The sequence below is a fragment of the Lithobates pipiens genome, unplaced genomic scaffold, assembly GCF_037356315.1.
Source record: "Lithobates pipiens isolate NorthernLeopardFrog02 unplaced genomic scaffold, aLitPip1_a1.2 Scaffold_10, whole genome shotgun sequence".
NCBI classification, from domain to species: Eukaryota; Metazoa; Chordata; class Amphibia; order Anura; family Ranidae; genus Lithobates; species Lithobates pipiens.
This window is the reverse complement of record NW_027507686.1, coordinates 63,752,736-63,768,225: the sequence shown is the minus strand read 5'-3', so window position 1 is coordinate 63,768,225 and position 15,490 is coordinate 63,752,736. Positions and strand designations below refer to the sequence as shown.

At 43.9% G+C, this 15,490-nt stretch overlaps 1 protein-coding gene across 1 annotated transcript in view; it reads left to right on the top strand.

Annotated features, from left to right (window-relative positions):
• LOC143931432 (zinc finger translocation-associated protein-like) overlaps nt 1-15,150 on the top strand; it is a 68,068-nt gene extending 52,918 nt beyond the window's left edge. Inside the window, exon 3 of the mRNA XM_077455756.1 lies at nt 13,937-15,150. Coding sequence (XP_077311882.1) covers nt 13,937-14,373 — 437 coding nt within the window. The 3' untranslated portion in view covers nt 14,374-15,150. The remainder of the gene's footprint in view (nt 1-13,936) is intronic.
• Nucleotides 15,151-15,490: the final 340 nt, after the last annotated feature.

Genomic DNA, 15,490 nt, shown 5'->3' with positions numbered 1-15,490 from the left:
GGGAATGGGTTAATAACCCACTATGGCTAGTATAGCTACCAGTTCTGTACAGTAAGAAACGCATTCACAGCTGTCTGGGAGGGTTACCTCCCAAGTATCAGCTGAGCCCAGTCATGAGACACAACAGACGGGTGATGTGAAGTAGGATATTCATATTATCTGACAAAACCAGTCCATGACTGGGAGCAATTTAGGGAAGGGAGGAAAAGGGGATAGAGGAAGGGCAGGGGAGGATAGTACTCCCTGGATGGGGGGGGGGTGTAAGGGAGAGTAGGTAAGAAGGGGGGGGAGGAAAATGAAGACGGTAGTCGGTGCCCCCGACTAGGGTGTAAATCGAGCCTCAGGGATTAATCAGGCTGTGCAACCTTTCAGAGGTATGCTTCGGTGTAGATGTAATGTTGCCATGGTCGCCATGTCTCCCGAAAGGTCTCCTCCCTACCGTACAATGCGGTAGTGAGAGCCTCCATGTTTCTTGGTTAATTCACCTTGGCAAACCACAGGGCTTTCGTCAATGGAATCTCCAATCTCCAAGACAAGGGGATGCATGCCTTGACGTTTACTAGCTGGATGGTAAGGGAGGCTTTGTAGTTCCTGATGGGTCTCTTAGAGAGCTGCAGCAAGCAAGCCCAGGGATCCCCGTCCAGAGTGACATCAGTCAGGTGCCTGATCATGCGTGCCACCTCCAACCAGTAGGGTTTGATTTTGGGGCAGTCCCAAAAGATGTGGAGGATAGTTTCCTCTTCCACACCATAATGCCAGCAAAGACTGGGGACTTGCGGGAAGAAGCGGTGCTGAGTAGTAGGCACTCTATACCATCGGGTCATAATTGTATAGCAGGTCTCTTGGACTCTGGTGGCTATGGATGACTTCTGGGCAAAGTATAGGATCTTCTCCCTCTGTGAGTCATTGAATCACACTCCTACATCTGCTTCCCACTTAGAGGAAGGGGGAGATAAACCCTTCTGCTGGTGAGATCAGGGAGTAGTATATTAGAGATAGACAGTGACAGATCGTTTCTTTACGATGGCAGATTTGTTCCAGTTCTGCGAGCTGACATGATATGCCCGGGTTCAGCTGGATGATAAATAATAAAAAAAAAAATCTGCTCTCTAATTTTCTGTTTGCCTGAAAAACTTGGGTCTGGTCCTGGACACAACTCGGCAAAAGTCTTTTCTCTTTGGTTCATTGATGGACACAGCTCCAGTAATCTTGACCATAGGGTTATTATGCCACCTTCAGGAGAGGTCTAGGCAGAACATGTAATACATGTGAAAAACAGAACTTTACAGTTCCGCCCAGGGGGTGGTCCCTCTGGTAATAACCCCTCAGCCTGCTTCCTGCAGCTCAGTTTTTTTTCTGTCTAGTGAAGGAGAAGGACCTAGGCTCCCCGCGGGACCATCTGTCCTGGGAATCTCTGGATTTTTGCCTTTTGCGTAAGATTTTAAGATCCTGTGATCTGCTATCAACAGCCGGCTGGGTGACAGGCTGGATAATTTAGATCCTTGTAGTCTCCCCAGCCTGGCCATTGAGCGTGTGCAGACCATGTTCTGTCTCTCTCTGTGGAAAGCATGGTCGGCGGCCATTTTCCCTGTGATTGTCCCTTATACAGGGCGGCTGGTGGCCATTTTGTTATAGCTCAGTGCGGTTTTTATCCTCAGCGCTGGTCCCTGTTGCTCAGAACAGCACGTTTTTTTTTGCTCTGAACACCTGGGAGCTGACATTGGACACAGGCACCTGTAACAGAACAGCGCAGCACTCTGTCAGGGCGTTGAGTCCTGCGGTGGGGGCCCCTCAGTCTGCAGCAGCTAGGAGGGTGGGATTGTGCACCTATCCTAAGTCCCCAAGGTGGGCAGACAGGGTGGGTCAGCATGGCTTCAGAAACTAATGTTTCTTCCGTAGAGCTCCCTGCAATTGCAACTGGCTCGTCTACAAACAGTGCGGTGCCTTTGGACGCTTTGTCGGCGGTCCTTGAAACGTTCGTTGCCAGGGTGGAGGCAGTGTGCGGGCGCAAAGGTGGTTAAAAAAAAGCGCCTGGTCCTCCGGGGAGAGCTCTGACTCAGACTCGGGCCGCGCAGAGACTGGCGGCCCCTGCTCTGATGTGTCAGAGGACGCTGACCAGGACCGATCGGATAGTGAGGATATTTCCCCGACCGGGTCCGCGCAAGACAAAGCGCTAGTTGGAGCACTTATCACGGCTGTGCATGATACCCTGACACAGCAGGATCCTCTGCTGAAGTAGCGGTCCCCTTTGGGTCCCGTAAGCCAGCCCGTATACCTAAGGTGTTTTCGTATGACTTATTTCGATAAGTTCATATACAAGGAATAGGGAAGCCCGCAGAGGACCTTCTCGGTCCCCAAAAGAATGGCGGTACGTTACCCCTTTGAGGAGAGCCTTCTTAAAAAATGGTCGGCTCCTCTGGTCGTGGACCTCCCAGTATCTCTCTCCCCCCCTCTTAGTGGGTCCTCCCCATACTACTGGAAAGTCCTTTATAACAGACTTAAAGTGGCTGTAATCCCTAGTCATGAAATTTGACTTGAACACATATATATGTAGTGTTTACTTGTCTCTCTCCAAAACTCTAAGCTTGGTTTCTCTCTGGTGCTTCGCTCCACTGTTATCAGCAGAGTCACTTCTGACAAGTTCTCTGACACATGAGAGAACGCAGCTGAAAATTTTTGTCGGAGAGGGAGATTAGCAGGGAGTGTGTCTATTCAGACTACAGCTCTGCATATTCCTTCATTCCTCTGCCTATGTGGTGGGGGGGAGGGGGGTCTTTCCTCTAATCATCTCACACAGTGTAAGCCCAGACTCCCCTGCCACTACGGAAAGGAAGAAAGCTTTCTAACATGATCTGCACTTTCCAAAGGGGGTAGAAGGGGGAAGATAGCAGATATATAAGTAAAACGTATGTAGGGAGATTTGTTTAGTCTCTATGTATCATTTGAGGCTATTCACTTCACTGGGTATATGTGAGGGTTTACAACCACTTTAAGTCTGTCAGGCTAGGAAGGAGTGTTCCAATTGACAGTTTAAGGATTATGGTTAAGAGGAGAAATCAAGCTCTCCATCAACATCCTGGATCTCACGCTCCATCACAGTGTCATATATCAGTCATCAAGGGGGTTTGACTTGAGGTAAGAAAACCAGATTTTCTCGTGGACAGAAGCTTTCTGAGGTGCACATCCCGAGAGTGACAATTAGCAGGTGGATTATCCCAATGACCATCACTTGGGGAGTGCAACTGGGGGAATCCATAGTGGAGAAGGATTTGGGTGTTTTGGTAGATCATAAGCTTAATCATAGCATGCAATGCCAATCTGCAGTTTCCAAAGCGAGCAAAGTCCTTTTTTGTATTAAGAGAGGTATGGACTCCAGAGAGAGAGATTATCATTTTTCCCCTGTAAAAATCACTAGTAAGACCTTATCTGGAATAAGCAGTTCAGTTTTGGGCACCAGTTCTCAATAACTATATCGGGGAACTGGAGAAAGTGCAGAGAAGGGCAACCAAACTGATAAGAGGCATGGAGAAGCTCAGCTATGAGGAAAGATTAGAGAAACTGATTACGAGGGAATATGATGAACATGTACAAATACATAAGGTGTACATATAGTGAACTTGGTTTTGAGTTATTTACTTTAAGGTCATCACAGGTGACAAGGGGGCACTCTTTACATCTTGAGGAAAAGAGATTTAATCTCCAAATACAGAAAGGTTTCTTCACAGTAAGAGTTGTGAAAATGTGGAAAAGACTTCCTCCAGAGGTGGTTCTGGCCTGCTCAGTAGATTGCTCTAACCACGTGCCGCCCAACCAACGTCAAATGAGGGATGGTGCGGTTCTTGCCCTGGGCAGATGTCATATGACGGTGTGTGTCGTTCGTGGCCACCCCATGTTACTAGGACTTGGTGCGACCCCAATCTCTGTAAAGAGCTGCTGACACAGCTCTTTAACCATGTGATCGGCTGTGTCAAATCACAGCCAGTCACATGTAAATACAGGAAGTACCGGTAATTGGCACTGACAGTGTGCGGCAAGAAGAGCCGATCAACGGCATCTCCTCGCAGGGGACATATAATCAGGGCACTGATCATCAGTGCCCTGATTACAGTAAAGCCCCATGTGTGCCATCAATCAGTGCCCATCAGTGACACAAAGCCGTGCCCATTAATGGTGCCAGTCAGTGCTGCCTTTTTAGTGTCCATCAGTGCTGCCTATCAGTGTGGCATAATAGTGCCTCCTCATCAGTGCCACCTGATCAGTGCCCATAAGTGCCACCTAAAGAAAGCTGTTTGTGTGAAGAAAATGATTAAAAATTTGGGTAGAGTGTTGCATGACCGTGCAATTGTCATTCAAAGTGCGACAGCGCTGAAAGCTGAAAAATGGCCCGTGCAGGAAGGGGGTGAATGGGCCCTGTATTGAGATGATTAAAGGCCTAGATTTTTTCCTAGGTGCACATAATATAAGTGGGTACTAACATTTATAGGTAAAGTTGATCATGGGAATATCCGATTGCCTCTCGGATCAGGAAGGGATTTTATTCCCTTTTTGTTGTAGCAAATTGGATCATGCTTTGCTAGGGTTTTTGCCTTCCTCTGTATCAACTGTGGGTATAGAATTGTGTATATGGGGATTGTAATTTTTTATTTTTTGTGGGGGGAATTGAACTAGATTGTCTTTGTCTTTTTTTTTCAACCTATGTAATTTAGAAAAGAAAATGCACATATATTTCAGTGTATGATGGGGGGTAGACATCAAAGGCTCAGACATGTGAAAATGGATGTGTACAATCTTTATTGCTCCTAATGAATGTTGATTCCTTTACTGTTGGGGATCTATATATCTTTGATGTACTGCTCTGTATACTACTAATGTGTCTTTAAAAAAAAAAAAAAAACTATGTAACTTGGACCAAGAGGAAAAGTCTCTTCATCCAGATGTGTTCAATCTAATATACCAAAGATGGGCTATTCTGGTTGTGGACATGTTCTGGCCTCCATATTCAACACGCTACCTTTGTTGCTGGAATCAGGAATCCTCTAGCTCTAATCTCTGATTCCCTAATAATTCCTTGGTTTTAGGTCAGGCTAATTTACTTTCCTTTCAGTGCAAATTCTGCCTATTCTGCTCTACAAAATAGAGCAAGAGAGAAAAGATGTGAATCTAATTGCACAAAACTGACTCAGAAGAACCTGTTACACAGACCTACTCAGACTTCTAACAGACACCCTCTTGCCCTTCTCAACAGGCCAGATCTGCTATGTCAGGGTCCTCTATTCCACCCTTCTCGGTCTCTTGCTTTAACAACGTGGCTGATATAACCCAGGTCTTAAATAGAGAGAGATTTCTGAGTCTGCGATTCCTACCTTGCTAAAAGCAGGAAAAGCCATTTCCAAGAACTATTATCACGCCTAGAAATCTTATTTTGCCTGGTGTGATTGCAGTCAATTCAATTTCAGAGATTGTTCGCCTCACATTCTATCTTATTTGTAAATAAACCTTGATCAGAACACACGCCATTATCTGCCTGGTGCTTGTATGTTTCTCCCTTTGTGTGTATGTATGTGTGTGTGTGTGTGTGTGTGTGTATGTGTGTATGTGTGTGTATGTGTATATATATATATATATATATATATATATATATATATATATATATATATATATATATATATATATATATATAAAATACTCACTTCTGTGAGATAGTGTGCGAGTGTATGTATGTGTATGCATGTATATGTAGAGATCTTCCTTAATGTATCCATACGTGAAAGTATGGCTGAAATAATTAATCGATTATGAAATTAATCAATTACTATTTTCATAATCGATTAATCGCCCAGTAACAATATGGGGTTAAAGTTAATGAGTCTGATGATATTTACCAGATTGACCCTTTAATAGTATATCTCTCCTCTAATAGCATATTCAGTATAGATCTCTAATAGTATATACAGTAGATCTCCTCTAATTATATACAGTATGTCTTTCCTCTAATAGTATATACACCATATATCCTCTAATGGTATATACAGTACACCTCCCCTCTAATGGTATATACAGTATATCTCCCCTCTAATGGTATATACAGTACATCTCTCCTCTAATGGTATATACAGTATATCTCTTCTAATAGTATATACAGTATATTTCTCCTCTAATATATACAGTATATCTCTTCTATCTGTTATTCTCAGAGTGGATTCGATATTTTGCTCCAAAACCATAGTTGGTTATTTATATTTACGACTGCATATAGAGCTATTTAAGAATAAATTGCCTTTTTTTTTTAAACTTTACATATTAACTAAATTATACACCACACTTTTTTTTTTTTTAAGGTTATTAATCAAAACAATCGGTCAACTAATTGATTATGAAAATAATCGTTAGTTGCAGCCCTACATGAAAGCAGTTGTAACGTCTAGGTCAGCGATGGTGAACCTTGGCACCCCAGATGTTTTAGAACTACATTTCCCATGATGCTCAACTACACTGCAGAGTGCATGAGCATCATGGGAAATGTAGTTCCAAAACATCGGGGGTGCCAAGGTTTGCCATCAGTGGTCTAGGCGTTTGAGGTGTATGCCCTTCCTGGCTGCAACGGTAATAATCGATCTGATGGTGGAGTGTCTTACGATGGTAGCGAATGTTTCATCGTAATATCTTCACCAAATTTCTGAGAGTAACCCTTGGCAACTCGTCTGGCTTTGTATTTGTGGATATTCCCTTCTGCGTCTGACTTTAGTTTGAAAGTCCACTTCCTATAGTTTTTTGCGATAGCAGGGAGCTCTAGTTCAAGTTTTATTCTCTTAAAGCAGGGGTTGACAAATTTGCTTGGAATCTAGGAGCCAGCTAAAAAAGTTAGGAGCCAGGTCCGTGACAGCGATCTAGACCTGTCCCTGGCCTGACATGGAGACGAGTGAGGGGAAGATATCCCCCAGCCCCCCACATATGAGATCACCTCTCATTGGACACACCGCTCGAGTGCTAAATGGCCGCTGTGATTGGTCATTTAGCATGATCTGTGATTGGCTGTATCCAAGGGACACGGCCAACACAGAACTTCCCCGATGCTCGCCCATGGCGGCGTGCAGAGGGGAAGTAAACAGGAGGATGTCTAGGGACGCCCTCCCGGCAATTGGTGTCCGCGCTGTAGACATCTTTCGTCTATAGCGCGGGCACGAAGTGGTTAACAAAAGAATGTGACTATTATTTCCGACATATTCCCGCTCATTAAGACCCCTTTCACACCAGGGCGTTTTTCAGGCGCTATAGCGTTAGAAATAGCGCCTGAAAAACGCCCTAAAGAAGCTGCACCATTGTCTGTAGTGTGAAAGCCCCGAGGGCTTTCACACTACAGCGGTGCGCTGGCAGGACGTCAGAAAAAAGTCCTGCCAGCAGCTTCTTTGGAGCGGTGTGTTTACCGCTCCTCCACCGCTGCTGCCCATTGAAATCAATGGGGCAGCGCTGTAACGCCGCTGGCAAAACGCCGCTATTGCGGCGTATTGCCGGCGGTTTTAACCCTTTCACTGCCGCTAGCGAGGGGTAAAAGCGCCCCGCTAGCGGCCGAAATGCGCCGCAAATCCGACGGTAAAACGGCGCTAAACATAGCGGCGTTTTACCGCCGCCGCTATCAGCGGTGTGGTGTGAAAGCAGTCTTACTGCCATTTCCCTGCTAAGGGTTCAATCAGGTCCGCCTGAAAAACTGACAGGTGAACCTGATCAGACAGCCCTTGTGAAAGGGGTCAAGCAGGGAGGATTACAAATAATATTTTTTTTTTCCTTAATTAAAATAATTATTTTTTTTACTTTTTACAAAAAAAAAATTTAAAAAAAAAAAAAAAATATATATATATATATATATATATATATATATATATATATATATATATATATATATATATATAATTAAATTAATAAATAAATTAATAAATTTAATAATATATATATAATATAATGAGAAGCCATTTACCAGCCACCACACTCACCGTTGGGCAAAAGGCGCCAGATGACGCCCGCAATCACTTCCTTCTCTTCACTTTGGGAAGGAAATGGGCGGGCAGTGAAAAACAGGCAGGGGAGCTTCACTCCATTAGGAATTAGCATTATTGGAATAGGGTGTAATTTCTACATCCACCACAAGATGGCGCCAGACTACCGAAAGATTTTAGAAGGCCGCAAAGCCGCGGCCTCAATTACTGGCCGGCGCGGCCCGATGGAATTGCGCGGCGGAGTTCGGGGTCCAAATGGAGACAGGATACCCCAGCAGCGTTGCCCCAGTCGCCAGGACACGAAATCTAGGCGCAAATGCGACCTGGCGACCGGGGTTTGTCGAGCCCTGTCTTAAAGTGACTTTAATTCTCTTTTTGCTTACTTTCTTCATTCGTTTCCCGTTTTGGCAGTTTTTCTGTCTCCCCAGGATGTTAAAGCGGGAGTCCACCGGGACTCCGCGTTTTTTTTTTTTTTTAAAAGCCAGCAGCTATAAATACTGCAGCTGCTGACTTTTAAAATAGTGACACTTACCTGTCCAGCGCGCCCACGATGCCGGCACCCGAAGCCGATCGCTAGGTCGTCTGTCGGGTCCTGCCGCCGCCATCTTGGGTATGGGAATCAGGAAATGGAGCCTTTCGGCTTCATTTCCCGGTTCCCTACTGCGCATGCGCGTGCCGCGCGGCGCAATCCGGACGGTCCCCGCTGCCTCTGGGAACTGTGTGTTTCCCAGCAGGCAGCGGGGCACTTGCGCAAAGGGGCGGGCAGTTGCGGAAAGGGGCGTAATCTACGCCCCTTTCCGCAGACAGCTATCCCGGAAGTGGGTGCAGTTACCTGGATTATCCAGGTAACTGCACCCCCCTCCCCCCTGAAAGGTGCCAATTGTGGCGCCGGAGGGGGGGGGATTCCGATGAGCGAAGGTCCATTTTAGGGTGGACCTCCGCTTTAAAATATGCTGTGTGCTTTGACAGTGTGTGACAGCTTACGGGGTGGTATCACTTTTGTAGTCTGAGTGGATCTTCTGACTTCAGGCAGTACAGGAGGATCTGGTGGGGAACTTGATTTAGGCGATGTAAGTTTTTACTCTTTTTCTGACTCCTGCAAAGTTTTGCTTTGGTTGACCTTTTCTTCTGGTTTGCTTGGCATATTCACTTTCAGGGATCAGTGGTTCTAGGCTCTCATCAAAATTAACACTATGGCTTCTAATCACTTTGCCAGTCTTTGGGTGTAGGATTCTGTAACCCTTAGTTTTCTCACTGTAGCCTACTAGAATGCCCTATATGGCTCTGTTCTCCAGCTTGGATCGTTTTTCACTTGGAATATGGGCATATGCTTTATAAATAGAATATGTTTATATCCAAACACTCTGATGTGCCCTATACTAGGCTTTGATCCATGCCACATTTCAAATGGAGTACTTTTAATGGCTTTTGAGGGTAGTCTGTTCTGTAGGTAGGTTGCAGCCATGACTGCTTCTTTCCAGGACTTGTGAGATAGGCTGGAATCTGACAACATGCACGGCTCCATTTCTAGAAGTGCGACTTTTGTTTTCCTTTCTGCTACAGTTTTGTTCAGGAGCGTATGGTGTCTCTTCAGGTATGAGGCCACTTCTTATGTATTCTCCCCCATTATCTGTGCGTATTATTCCTGGTTTGCGTTGGAATTTCTTGCTAGATATGGAAAACTCCTGAAGTTTCTCTGATGTTTCATTCTTGTGTTTCATCAGATAAGTAGTTGTGTATCTGGAATAATAGTTGATGAAAGTCCGTAGATATCCATTCTCGCCTGACGTGGGAGTTTTCATTGGACCGCAAACATCACTGTGTATGAGCTGCAGGGGGTGGGCAGTTTTTCTTTGAGAAGCCTGTGGAAGGGGCGCACGTGTGGCTTTTGCTTCAATACAGGACTTGCATTTCATGAGCACTTTGCAAGGCGCTATTGCCAAATCTTCTGATAAGCCTCTTTATATTGTCCTGTATAGCTTCTGAACTTCTGTGCCTCAGCCGCCTCTGCCATTAGTGAATACATTTGTTGTGTAGGTCATTAGAGTCTATATTGGCTTGCTGGTCTGTGGTGATGGAATCGCTTATTATTGTGAATTGTGCATTCATCACATTGGAACTTAACTGTGAGACCTTTTGTTTGCAAGACTTTTTACTGATAGAAGGCTGCCTTCTAGTTCTGGAACATACAGCATTTTCTTTACAAGGATATTGTACCTTCTGGTGTGATGCAGTTCAGGAAGCTCTGGCCTTTTACCTTTTCAGAAGTGATTATTTTCCCGTTTGCTAGGAAAACTGTCTCTTGTACTGTAATCAATGTTTATGAAGGTCTCATTGCTAGTTATGTGGCTTGTTGCACCAGTCGCTTGGCTTGTTGCTCTGTGTCACTTTAACCACTTCAGGCCCGGAAGGATTTACCCCCTTCATGAGCAGAGCACTTTTTGCGATTCGGCAATGCGTCGCTTTAATTGACCATTGCACGGTCGCTCGACGTGGCTCCCAAACAAAATTGACGTCCTTTTTTCCCACAAATAGAGCTTTCTTTTGGTGGTATTTGATCACCTTTTTATTTTTTGCGCAATAAACAAAAAAGCGATAATTTTGAAAAAAACACACTTTTTTTACTTTTTGCTATAATAAATATCCACCAAAAATATATAAAAAAAATCATTTTTGTCCTCGGTTTAGGCCAAAACGTAGTCTACATATTTTTGGTAAAAACATTGCAATAAGCGTTTGGTTTGTGCAAAAATTATAGCGTATACAAAATAGGGGATAGTTTTATGGCATTTTTATTAATAATTTTTTTTTCCACTAGTAATGGCATTTTTTTTATCGTGACTGAGACAATTATTGCGGACACATCAGACACATTTTTGGGACCATTGGCATTAATACAGCGATCAATGCTATAAAATTGCATTGACTACTGTTAAAATGTCACTGGCAGTGAAGGAGTTAACCACTAGGGGGAGGGGAGGGGTTAAGTGTGTCCAGGGGGAGGGATTCTAACTGTCTGGGGGATGGACGAGCAGTGACACAACACTGATTGCTGCTCCCGATGATAGGGAGCAGATGATTAGTGTCCTGTCACTAGGCAGAATGGAGAGATGCTGTTTACATCGGCATCTCCCCGTTCTTAAGCTCCGTGACACGATTGTGGGTATCCCAGCAGCGATCGAGTCCGTGGTTCCTGCGGGCACGGTCACTGAGCTTGCGGCAGGCATGCGCGGGTGCACGGCAGGAAATTCAAAGTAAGGTATGTTACTTTGACCTGCCATGCCATTCTGCCAACGTATATTTTTTTGACAGCGGACGGCAAGTGGGTTAAAGGTGCCACTCCATGATGTGTCTGCAGTTTCCTTTGTTTTGCTTTGACTCATTCTTTTGTGAATAGCTCTAGCTTTCGCTGTTATGCTTTCCAGATAGCACAGTCCCTTTTTACGTGACTGGTCTTCTTACTATGAAAACAGGCTGTGCTTTCTTTGTTGTGCTTCATGCCTTTTTTTTTTACATATTAAGAGCTTTGTCATCACGGTGCATTTTCTCTCCTTCTTTCGTATTCATAGATTTATTTCCCTTTGACATACTCCAGTGTCAGCTCCTGCTCGGTTTTTGTTTCTAAAGCATTAATAAGAGCAGTATATGTCTCTGGAAGGCTGCAGAGGATCAGGGCAACAATATGGTTATCTTTTGATGTCCTCTCTGATGGCACGCAGTTGCTCTATGATCTCTAGGATTGCTTTCTAATATATCTATCTACTATATAGTCACATTAGAAAGCTGCTTTACATTACATGTTCTATCAATTTTAACCAACACGCAATATTCAGCATGCAATGAGATCAAAGCAGTCACAGGAATGTCTGTAGGTAACAGAACTGTGTGAGCTTGAAAAAGAGCAGGGACACTTGAAACCTATGCGCTCTTACCTACAAGACTATACGGTTACTGCTTTGCTCTCGCCACATGATGATGAATATAATATATATACACACATTTTTTTTTTGTTGATTTCAGATCACTTCTATCAGCAGTAGATCACTATAGCAATGATTTACTGCTGTAGGGAAAGGCTAGTAGACAACTGCAACAGTTCTGCCTGAGCCTCTGTACTGATAGGAAGTGCCACAACATCACCTGTGTAATGGAAGCATAGTGTTTATATCAACCTTTTATAGCATGCTCCTATCTATAGAAGCCTTGAAAGCCCAGGCGTTGATAATTTCCTGGGATTAGTACTTGACTCTGGCTGTTGCTGACAGCTTAAGGTTCTATCCCCGATAGGTGGTCTAAATTTCAGGTTCAAAAAATACACTACATAGAAAATGGAGATCCAAAAACATTTCAAACACTTCAGCAGCAGTTTGATAATTCTCAACCTCCCAAAAGCAAGGATTCAAAGTCTATGGCAGGCTGAAATACACTTTGGCTAGATGGGTCTGAGTACTTTCATTCATGTTTAGTGCCATATGTGTTCAGGGAAGTATGCCTATATTGCAGGTATTCTTTGTTATATGTATACTTTCTCGAAAGGTTGGGGCCCTAAACACGGGTACCACTCTGTACAGCATTCAGCCCCATCCAGTCATAGCATAATTAGGTCTGCCATAGACAGGCTGCAGGCAGCAGGGCTGGACGCCACATCTGTGCCTCCAAGATTCACTATGCTGGTCCCATTTTGCTCAGCTCCATTATTCATAGTACTACAGCTTCTAGGAATGGCAGAGCTGGATAGAAAAGATGATCATAGTTGGGCAGCCTTGATGGGAATCTGTGTCATACCTGAAGATTACAGCAGGGAGCAGGACAGGAGAATTTTTACTAATAGCAGAGGAATCAACACATGGGACACATCCTATTGACTGTAAGTCGCTTGTGCTGATTTTCTTTTTTTTATTTTGTCTGCTCTTAGGCTTTAAGTAATTTGACAAAAGACAGTTGGACAGGGCTAACATGATTCCCTGCACAAAAATGCTTTTCACCTCAACAGGGCTTAGGAGGTGAGTATATTTTTGACACATCAATAGATAATCTGTACTTTAGGGGTAAATGTGCATATATTGCATTTTTATTTTATTTTCACCTGACATAAACTTTGTGTTCCTTACGAACTCAAGACTCAACCCCTTGCTCTACAGTAGGCATCATTTGGTGTCCATGCTAAAAGCGGGAGTAAACCTGCTGACTTTTTCTTTTTTTTTTTTTACACCTGCAAGGGAAAAGGCATAATGCGGTGCATACTAGCTCATTATGAAATACCTTAGAATGAGGCGCCAGCATCTCACTCGGTCCACGCCGAGGGAGTTGACATGTTCCCTCTGCGTGTCTTCTGGGTATCGCGGCTCCGGTGCTCTGAGTGGCCGGAGCCGCAATGTCGTCACTCCCGTGCATGCATGCGGGAGTTTTCTTCCCGGCAAGGTCTGGCGTCTGCCGGACTTTCAGTCGAGAATCCCCCGTGTACATGAGCCGCTGAAGTCAGCGGCTCATTGCGAGGGGAATATTTCCTAAACCATACAGGTTTAGGAGATATTCTTTTTACCTACAGGTAAGCCTCATTATAGGCTTACCTGTAGGTAAAAGTACAAAATGTAACTATACAACCGCTTTAACCATCCCTGATTCTGTCCAACTCTATGATCATGACCTTGCCCCATGTGATTGAACTCCAGCACAGTAAGTAACTGTTCAGGCATTGATTACTGCATTGTGGGAAGACCAAGGATTACTGATATTTTCAGCAAGTCTCCCATAATGACCTAAGTGGCAGCCAGGGTAGAGTGAGTATAGGTATCAGTGCCTTTTGTACAGCAAGGGGTGGGTTTTATTTTAGTGCAGCTGTTCTGTAGCACTCAGCTAAGTCTGTTGTAAAGAGATTATTTTCATATGCCAGTTTGAATGCAACTTTGCTTATTCTGATATTCCTTTATTTTTTCTCAACACAGAAGACTCGACAACCTCCGAATCACATGGGACCAGTGCGGCAACCTGCACTCCACGTACTGAAATAATTCTTCCAACCATCTCCAAACCTTCTAACCCTACCGCTTCTCTACCTCCACCGTGTAATAGTGCCAAGCGGAGCTACCAGGTCCGTTGGCGCACCGAATTCATGATGGATTATGACTGTCGTCGGCAGGGCCTTATCTGCATGGTATGTGGTGGTACACTGGCCACCCTGAAAGTCAGCACAATTAAGCGCCACATTGTCCAGGTGCACCCTTACTCTGCAGACTTCACGCCTGAAGAGCGTCAAAGGATTTTGGAGGCCTACAGCGAAATGGCCCTACATTACATCCATTCAGAAGAGTGTTTTAAAGCCCAACCCCAGGAGGAAGCAAAAGGCCGTAAAAGAAAAGCAACTGCAGTAGAGGATGCATGAGGTCACTTTAAATTATACTTAAACATAGGGTGAACTGTCTAGACCCTGTGGCCTAACCTAATGTATTTCTACATCTGTGGTACATTGCCCATTCAAATGGTCTTTGTTCATCCTATTCATTCCCATGTTCAAACTGGCAGAGGTTCGAATTCCCTCCTCTTCTTCAGAAACGTTTACTGAGACTGCTTTTTGCCCTTGCTAAAAGACTAACAGCACATTGCTTAATCAGTTGTGTCTCAGCCATTACTACATCTACCTACAAAACAGTTTTTGTCTTCTGGAGAAAACAAAGGAGCAATTGCAATCATTTTATAACCCTTAATTTAAACCATAAGGCTTAAATATTATAATTGTTTATTACAACTATTGTGGTCCTTTGGTAACACTCGTACTACTTTATTTTTTTATTTTTACTAGACCAGGGAATGTCACCCCTGTGGAAGTTTTAAGCATCACAGTTGATGCCTGGTGCTTAGATGTAACTATCCTTTATAAAGCAGAAAATAGAGCTATTGTATATGGCACCTGAATTTCACAAGGTAGGGAAAGGAATTTGTAGTAAATCTGTTTTCTTTGCTCATATGCCTAAACAAGCTTTCCACAGTAAACTTGCATTTCATGGACTGGATTTCATACCAAAAATTTGGTAACATACTTGGGGACCTTTTTAGTTTGCTTTTCTGATTATATTATTTGGTTGAGACAAATGAATGGTACCCAATAAAAGAAATGAAGCAAGGTATTGTATTCTGTAAATAAATCTTGGATTCTTGTAAAGATTGTCTCTATAACCGCTCATAATATTTGTGTACTGTGGGACAAAACTGCAGTGTGCCCAGGAGTCATACAGTCGATTGTTTATTCCTAAAACAAAAAGAAAATCGGTGAATGAAATACTGAAAGCTTAAATGAACTGGGTTATTGCAAGGTAGTTTGGCAGTCTTGTGGAACACCAGAGGACCCAAAAACCAGGGCTAATGGAAGCAAACAGCTTCCATGTTCTCTGGCTGTACATTTCCTCCTCCACCTTGCTCTTTACTTTTGGCTCATTAATATGAGAAGGGGGCTCCATAAACCAGTATTAAGTTGTAAGGGGTAGCAGTAAACCACCTGCAAG